The sequence below is a fragment of the Apium graveolens genome, chromosome 1 (assembly GCF_009905375.1).
Source record: "Apium graveolens cultivar Ventura chromosome 1, ASM990537v1, whole genome shotgun sequence".
NCBI lineage: Eukaryota > Viridiplantae > Streptophyta > Magnoliopsida > Apiales > Apiaceae > Apium > Apium graveolens.
The window spans coordinates 191,842,794-191,852,426 of NC_133647.1; the positions used below are offsets into that span (position 1 = coordinate 191,842,794).

Genomic DNA, 9,633 nt, shown 5'->3' on the forward strand with positions numbered 1-9,633 from the left:
ATCTCCAACTAGTGCAGAATCTGCAGTGCATCTCAAGATGTTGACAGCCATATTCCCCAAAGGAAGACTGCACCTGCAACTGAAATCAAACCCCTAGAATCGCAATTTTCTTAGAGCATTGCTATACCAATATATAGACAAAATTCTACCCTGCATGGCCGCATCTGACAAAAAACCCAATTCATTTGGATAGAATATGTGCTAAGAAACAATATTCGTCAATTGAAAAATATAAACTTCATTTGTAAGTTAATATATACACATGCCAAGTAAAAATATGATCAGAAAAAAATAAAATCTCTCAACAAAGCCAAATGTATTCTTGAACAATATTTAAGTCCTATGAATATCATTAAAAGTTACATAACAATTAACTGATTAAACATTTGAAATTTTAGGAGTAAATAATTTATAATAAAGGCAATTTCCATCTCCAGTTTTGTGACTGATTTTACGACTTCCCAAGTCATAGATACCATAAGTTGTAGCGTGACCGGAACGCATCTCATCATAGAAATATATGGAGTTAGATTTGTATCCATTGTGATCATCAACTGATATAGACATACCTTCATTCCACAACAATATTATGGATTCTTTTTCAGGGAGGCTGCTTATCTCTTTCCAGTAGTTTCGGTAGTAGTAATTTCTTCTACCATTAGAATTTTTGTCACTCTCGTTTAACTTGAAAATACGAAATGACTTGGTAAAGAAATTTTTCTTTTCAACTGTCCTCATAATCATCAACAATTCTCTATGTTTTGATTCCACCAGATAAAAGCAGCAGCAGTCACCATGCGGAAGCGACTTAGTATTAAACACTGCTTCTGCTAATTTTATCTCCTTCCATGGCTTACCCGTGCAGAAATTGGTGTTGCCATTGATGATATCACTGTTGTAAACAAAGAGAGCTCCTCCGCTACCGATGGTGTAAAACTTTCCACCATAAAAAATAATGTCTTCAGCCATTTCCTGCAGCCGGACCCATGATGTGGATACAGCTGGTCTACAAAAGGCAAGAGTAGTATTGTGGTAGATCATACCTCCTCGTTTATCAGATAACATGATACATATAATAGAGTTATGATCGGTAGGTGAAGCTCCAGAAGACACGAATTTCATAAATAATTGAAGTCGAGGAAATGGTGGCAGAGGGGGAAGTTGGAGAAGAAGTGCTGTGATAGGATTATAAAGAAAAGGTTGATTATCAGAATTGCCAAGAAGTAACCATCCATCATAAGAAGCACAAGTTTTCATATTATTGAGGGTATATGAAAAGCTGGAATTGTCATCATTAGTAGCAAGGCTAGAAGGATAATCATGGCACTTAGGTCGATTGGTCTTGAAAAATATTTTACTGGATAGATCTATATGAAACAATAACCATGGAGTTGTAGGCAAGATGTGGGTCTGCCATATTTGTTTAGCAACAGATCGCCATGAACGACAAACAGCAAGACACTGATAAAGATCAACAAGGTTATGGATGTTAATATCATCAAGTAATCCGAAGATGATCATGAGTATATCAGCAGGTAGGTCAGCCCAAGACATCCCGCTGATGTGATTAATGATGCGGGAGATGTTCCTGTGAGCAAAGTTAGACTAGAGACAGTTAGAAACTGAACGAGAAAATAATAATATAATAAAAATTAAACATTAAAGTTACCATTTGAATTCACAGGGATTATTAGAAGTTGACATGCATTTGGATTACAACGTCCACATTAACTTTATTTGTAGGAACTGATAATTAGCAAAGTTTCAAATTTACCATCGATAAATTCGGGGTCTCAAATTGGCCACTTTCAAGTCGGCATGTCTCAAATTGACCACTTTTCAAGTCGGTCATTAGCTAACGATATCTCAAATTTATCACCGAAATTAGCATTTTTATGTGAAAATGGCCAATTTGAGACCCCGAATTAATCGGTGGTAAATTTAATATTTCTCTAGTTATATAGTGGTAAATTTGATACGTAACCCTTAACTTTATTCGTAGGTAACGTAGAAGTAACATATAAGACCTATAGTCCTCAATTCAGCCCCAATGGACTATTTTTTTTTAGTTATTTAAGTGTATGGATCGGATGTTTATTGAAGAGAACCTCTGCTTTTAAGTGAGCAGGGAATAAAAATGTTATATTAAACAGCGACCTTTGTGTATTCTTGCTTCCAAATATTAGCTGTTTTAACTAGTGAAGATGATTAAATTATATAGCTGGAACAGTTAGAGTACTTGTAAAGATACGATAACTAGTTTAGATCAAGGAATTAAGGATAGAACTGAAGTTGAAAACCATTATAAGGACTAAGGAGTATCTTGATCAGGTAATTAGCTTTAAACGTAAGTACAGACCTTGAACAACATGCCAGGGAATAAAAGGGAACAATTTGTATATGTGAAATTAGGTGTAAAAAAATATGTTGCCATTCATACCTTCTAGAATCCCTAACAAGGATTTCATTCTAATGTTCATATTCGAATACGCTCTAAATTTGCTCTATAAACAAGGACAACAATATTGGTAATTAGGAGTAGATGGAAGCTTCTACTATCATCAAACATCAAAGTAATTTTTATCTCGATGGGTTTACAACGAATCAATGGCAACAAAGGCTTCCTTTAATTTATTGTGTTCAATTATAAGATTTAGTAAAGAACTTAGAGTATATTACCTTGACTTGGCAGTGTCGAAACCAGATGCTGAAGGGTTTACAATGAATTCCTTGTCGGTGATAGTCATAAATTTTTCCAAATTCTTAAATTGTTTACAGCCTCCAATATCCACGGTATAATTATTAACACTGTATTTTTCAATAAAAATATAACCAAGTTCCAGAGAGTTAAATAAAAGTCAAAAAAACAACGAGGGCCTGTAATTCTAACCGAGTCAGGCTTGTGAGGATTATTATTCTTTTATTTATTATAAACTGTTAGAATAATATAAGATCCTAGAACAGGAAGACAAGTCAGTCGGTATGGGATCAAAAAAGGCCTTTTTTAGGTGTATGCTCCTAACTACAACAGCCAATATACTTTTTGATGGATTTTTGTTCTTTTTCATACTAAAAAAATATTATATAGAACATTTATGAACCAAGAATTTGGTACCTAAATGTTCTATATAATATTTTTTAAGGGGCCCTTCTCTAATACCTTGAGATTTTAGAGTAACTGATTACATATCAGAGCATGGTATCAGAGGACTCAGGTTCGAGGGCACGCTCTTGATCACCATTCTTGTACAGCCATTATGTTTTTGAATAACTGATTTCGGATTAGAGGTCAGGTTATACGATTAGAATACACGATCCAATAGTGATTTTGAAATTTGGTAATCAGGTTGCTCTCAAAATTATATTTCATAAACCCAAAAAAAACTAAAATTTTGATTTAGGTTAATTGATTTAACATTATAAACCAAGTGATATTTTTATTTTATTTTTAGAAAAAATAATACATGAACCAGTTAAGAAAATAATACAGAAATATTGTAAATTTAAATAGTAAATTATCAATATTTACCAGTATAAGTAAATGATAATTTATGAAAAGTATAATTTAATCATAAAAATAGCAATTCAATGATACACATTATTTTTCAAATTTTAAATTAAAAGAAGTTGGCGAAAAAATATTTACTAAATATATTACTCTAAAGTTTCCTACATTCAAATTTAAGCTAAAATAAGGATCAATTTAATAACCACAAATAAGATTTAAAAGTTTTTTACAATTTTTTTTTAAAAATAGACTATCAAAAGTACATCATATAAAATTTTGTCATTTATACGGAATAAAAAAAATAGTTAGTTGGATTTGCTGAATCAAGCTAAAACAAAATAATTTATAATATCTACATAGTTGAAAAAATTAAATTATTGAACCGAGCTAAAACAATATTAGAATTGAAATATAATTTGTTTGTCGATATAATGACATCTGTGAAATACCAGATTAAAACAATATAACATTCAACTCAGACTAAAATTAAATTAATAATAAACTAAATACAAGCTAAATAATTAGAATTGAAAGATAATTTATTTATCGATATAATTACATCGAGGAAAAATAAAATAATATATTCTACTAATTCGGGCTAAAACAAAATAACAAAAAGTTATATTATTAGACCGGTCTAAAACAAAATTAAAATTCGTGGGTAGCTATAAGAGTATCTCCAACGGGTGTTAGCTAAAATGGTTGGCTAAAATAAATAAAATAATGGTTATGTAAAATTTGTTGAATCTGTAAGCAGATTTACTCTATCGATTTACTCCGATAGAGTTCACTATAATAATTGACTATTTTTTAAAAATAGTATGTTACTATTCTTTCAAGTTATTATAAATGGAATATCTTATTTTATTATTGTAATATATGATGTGTAATATCACTATAAATATAGTCAACACTATGCTAAAATTACAGTTACTATTTTTGGTTTGTTTGACACATTTTTAGTTAAGGGTTTCAATGATATTGACTATAATTGGTTGGCTAAATTGAACTATAGGACAATATGTAAAATTTGTTGAACCTGTAAAATATTATATTTGGATGATATAAAATATTATATTTGGATGATATTGGCTATACTGGTTAGTTATATTTTAAAAATAGTATATTATTAAAATTTTATGTTGTTATAAATAGAATATATTACTTGGTAATAAATGATTAGGTTTTTTTTACAGATTTCTTAGAGGTTTTGTAGTGGTTCAGCAAATATGGCCAGCATCAAGAGGTTGACTATATTTATAAATGAGACGAATGTACCATTGGAGATGGATTTTTTTTACATAATCTCTATATTTTTTATTTATAGTATGTATTAATGATTTTTAGTTAAGGGTTCTATATGGATGGACATGCTCTATTGGCTCCTGGATAAAGAAAATATTCAAAATAATATACACTATAAATACAAGTTTAAACTAAATTATACTATCTATACGGGACAAAAAAAATTATAGTTAGTTGGATTTACAACATCAAGCCAAAACAAAATAATATATAATACCGACGTGGTTAAAAAAATAAACTATTGAAATGAGCTAAAATAATATTAAAATTGAAAGATAATTTATTTATTCGATATAATGATATCGGGGAAAAATAAAATAATATATACTATTCATTCAGACTAAAACAAAATAATATTCAACTCGGACTAAAATAAAATTAAAAAAAAAACTAAATACATTTCAAAAGTTACGAACAATAGTAAAAAATTTAATAATATAAAAATCAACTATTTCCACTATTTTCTCATACCGCACTCATTTTATACATTAAATATTGACCGGTCACATCACTTTACCTCACTTTTATAATTTTTCTCACTAAATTACTTTTTTATTCTCTTTCATTCGGCCACCTTACCAAACATTTTTTTAGCATGTTTCTTGTAATTCGTGCCCTAGTCATCTGTATACAAGTGGTTATGACGGAGATAGTATTATTTAAAATAACATTAGAACTGAAACATTGAATTTTTCGTTGTTGTCGTCTCCTCAACATAAAAAACCTATTTAATATATCAATATTCACAATATAATAGAATTAAATCTGTATAATGGTCTCGGTGCAAAAAAAAAATATATCATTCAACCGGGTAATAAAAGATTAAACTATTAAACCCGTCTAAACAAAATTAAAATGAAAAGAAAATTCGTTGGTAAGTATAATAAAGAAAATTATACTATTGATACAAGCTAAAAACACTAAATATAATTAGTTGAATTTACTACATCGGGCTATAATAATATATTAAATACTACTGAGATAGTTAAAAAAATTATACGACTAAACTGTGATAAAACAAAATTAGAATTAAAACATTATTCGTTGGTCGATATAATGACATCAGTAAAAATAAAATAATGTATAATACTCATTCAGGTTAAAACAAAATATTATTTAACATGGACTAAAATAAAATTAAAAACAATCAAGATATAATTACCTGAGTTTGGTTAATGTAACGAATTTATATATAATCATCAATTTTCTTATATGTATATATATTTATATTATTTAAAATGAAAATAATAAAATAGTAGTTACTTAAATCAACAGTGTAGCGCACGAGTTTTATATACTTCGTATAAGCCGATGTCTTTTACATAATTTAATTCATGACGACTAATGCATAATATCACTTTATTTCTTTTACGTAAAATTATCAGCAACTAAGTTTATATGCGCGAAAAATTAAACTTGCTTATGTCAAATTAATACCTAAATACAAGAGCACAAGTAACAGAAAACAGATTTTATTCAACACAATAAACTCTGTTACAATATGGAATTGTCCTCTCCCAGTGATGAACAACTTATCACGAGAGCTGCTAGGGTTACAATAAAAATAACTTCGATTATGATAACACATATAGTGTAAATTCTATGTCTGTGTTTATATACTACACAGTTACAAGATAATCTCTAATTGATATTGAATATGATTCTGTATCCTAAAATATATCAATTAGATATCTTCTTTTCCAAGTCTTATATTTTCCATAGAAATCTTCTCCATGCATATCTCTTCTTTATTTAGTCTTGATCTTCTTTCCTTTCAATCAGCCTTTCCTTAACTGTTCGTCCTCCCGCACTTAAGTTCTGATAATTATCTCCTGATAATTATCTCCTGATAATTTAAGCACTGATATCCTTAAGTTATGACTTCCAGTAAGTGTTGATTTCAGTAAGTACTGATATTTCCTGTTTGTTAAGATCTGAAAACTAAACATGAAACACATTAGACATGACATCTCAAATATATCTAACAATCTACCCCAACTTGTAAATTAGCATAATATACAAGTTCAATATATATTTGATGATGTCAAAAACATTAAGTACAAATGCACATGAGAATTTGACTAAGAAACTACAACTTACAGTACTTGTAGCTTTTACTATCCTTAAAGTCTGATATAAGCTTTAGCCTGTATGTTCTTCAGAATTTAGCAGTTGCAGTCCCTGACTTGGATTCATTATGTGATCTCTTTAATATCAGGAGTTGTCCTGAGATAATTCTTCAAAAGACATCTCTCAGAATATGCAAGTTCATTCAACATCCTCCTTTTGGCTTCTTTTAGCTCATCTGTATCTTCACTTATCTGAAAGATAGCAACTCTGAGATCATTGATCTTTGCCTTTCTTATATCCTCATTAAGTCTGATATAATAGGCTTTGTCTGATTTTATGTTGAATTCAACAGCCCTATAACCCATAAAGGTAGTAACAATCTTTGTAGTTTTAGGCTTCATTTCAACAATTTTTCCATCATGAGCTCTGTACTTAGGATAGTATGAGCTGTCAGACTTTATCCTGTAAAGTTTCTTCTGTCTCTCAAGATTAGACCTTAAGAATTTGGTAGCATCATCTGTAGACTTGTTCTTTACTTGAAGCAAATATAGCACATGTTGCAATTCTTCATAGTACTTTAAGTTAATAGCATCCCGCCTAATCTGGAATACCCTCCCATCTGTCATGAAATATAACATAACCTGTTCTTTCAGTGCAGAGTGGTAAACCATCTGTACAGACTCCAATTGATCCAATCTTTCAGGAGTTGTGCCTATTCCTGGTTCAGACAGAGATGTAGGATCTAGAGTTGTGTTGCTTACTCTTCTTTCATCAGCATTTCCCAAGCCAGTTTTATTTCTTGCCTCCTTTCCTAGAAGCAATCTACTCTGAAAACCCCTTGATGTACTCTTCAGAGTTTGAGCAGATTGTTTAGCTTGGGTGAATCCTGGTAGAGTAGTTGAAGGTATAACATGAGCAATGTCAGAGGTTATTCCCTTATCTCCTGATGTCAAGCTAACTTGAGCTGTGTCAGAGGTTGTTTGCTTCCTTGTAGCATCTGAATTTATTAACTCCTGACTTTGAACAACTTGAGCTCTGTCAGAGGTTGTTTGAGAATCTTTCTTTTTCTTCAAAATCAGATCAGTATCTTCATCAACATCTATTTGTTCATCCATAGTTGGCATGTAAACACTTACAGATTCATCAACTTTACCTTTGCCCTTAAACTTTGGATCATACTCCACTTGTGATTTGGCTTTAGATGCCTCATCACTTGTTCTTTCTTTAATCACAATGCCTTTAGCCTGTGGAGGTTTCTTTGCTGTTGCAGAAGCTTTAGACTTAGATTGTGACTTATCAATTGCAGCTTTCAGTCTAGCTTCTTCTTCTTCCAGCATTTCAAGATCCATCCCTGGATTTTCTTTAAGAAACAGCTTCTTTAAGATCTCTTCATCAAGATCTTCGGGATTGACTAGAACTTGTTTACCTGAGCTTGATTTCTTGCCAGCATCAAAACTTAGCCTTTGACTTGTAGTTCTGTCTTTCTGTAACGAAGAGCCTTTGCTTTTTCTTTGACCTCCACCCTTTTCAGAGTTTCCCTGATCTTCATTTTCATCATCTTTTTCTTTCTGTGATTTAGTAGACTTGCATTTGGACTTAATTACTTTCTCCCCCTTTTTGGCATCATCAGGAAGAAGTAGGGAGACAAGCAATTCCACAGAATTTTGAAGTTCATTAAGCTGAACTTGTTGAGCAACTTGATTTTGTAAAAGATCAGAAATTTGAGCTTGCTGCTTGTCTTGAGACTTTTCAATATTTGCTAAAGGTCAAAGTTAGGCTTGAAAAACTTCTGCTTCTCTACTTTGATCTTCTCCACATCCTCTTGCAATTTATTTCGAATTTTGTCCAGCTGGTCGTGAGTTGCTGAGTGTTGACCTTGAAGGTGCCTTGTACTCAATGCCGTAACTCTAATATGTGTCTTGAAATCATCATTGGCAAATATCTCACCAGCCTTTGTCAGATGTTCAGAAAGAACAGCTGCATTAGGGACAAATTCAACATTATTCCAGTCTTTGATCCACTCTTGCCCTCTTTGAGTCTCACTCCAAGGATATGGAGGAGCCCTTTCTACAAACTTCTCGATAAAAGCTACCTTAGAAGCTGGTGGTAGAGGAGCATGTCCAGAAGGACCAGCTGCATCAGCATCTACATTAACATCAGCTTCATCAGAGTTTGCAGCAGGCAGTGCAACAGAATTGGCAGAATCTTCACTATCATCATCTTCTGATAAAATGACTGTATGAGAAGCAATTGGAGATCCATCTCCATGATCATCAGAATTTAGCACTGGAGTGGCTGGAGTAGTGTGCTGAGAAAGTTGTGTAGTTGGTGGAGCTTCCAGATGCAAAACCTGAGGCTCTTCCAAGTTATGGATGTCAATTTCATCACTTAGCCCCTGGTTATCAACATGTACTGGAGATACTGGAGGTGTGGGAATATGAGTTGTTTGTGGCTCATGAAGTGGAGAGTGATGAGTTGCATGAAGGTCTGGATTAGCACTTGGAGAATTGTGAGCTTCAACAGGGTCTTGTAAGATCAGAGATTCCTGACCCCCTTCCTTAGTTGCTGCTTCCATTCCTTTACCAGAATCTGCAGGCCTTTTTGCTAATATTTTAAATCTTTTTTCTTTTGAAGAGACTGTAGGAGCTGCATCATCAGAATTAATTGTTCTAGGCCTTTTTAGGGACCTAGAACTCACAGTCTCTGTATCTTTCTGAGAAGAGACTTTCTCAGCTGCAGGAACAACAGGT

General features: G+C 31.8%; 1 protein-coding gene across 1 annotated transcript; it reads right to left on the reverse strand.

Annotated features, from left to right (window-relative positions):
* Window positions 1–202: 202 nt before the first annotated feature.
* Window positions 203–2,791, reverse strand: LOC141723418 (F-box only protein 7-like). The gene is made up of 2 exons (XM_074525214.1): window positions 2,680–2,791; window positions 203–1,588 (listed from the first exon to the last, which is right to left on the reverse strand). Exons 1-2 carry the CDS (start codon window positions 2,745–2,747, stop codon window positions 379–381), a joined length of 1,278 nt encoding a protein of 425 aa, XP_074381315.1. The 5' UTR covers window positions 2,748–2,791; the 3' UTR covers window positions 203–378.
* Window positions 2,792–9,633: the final 6,842 nt, after the last annotated feature.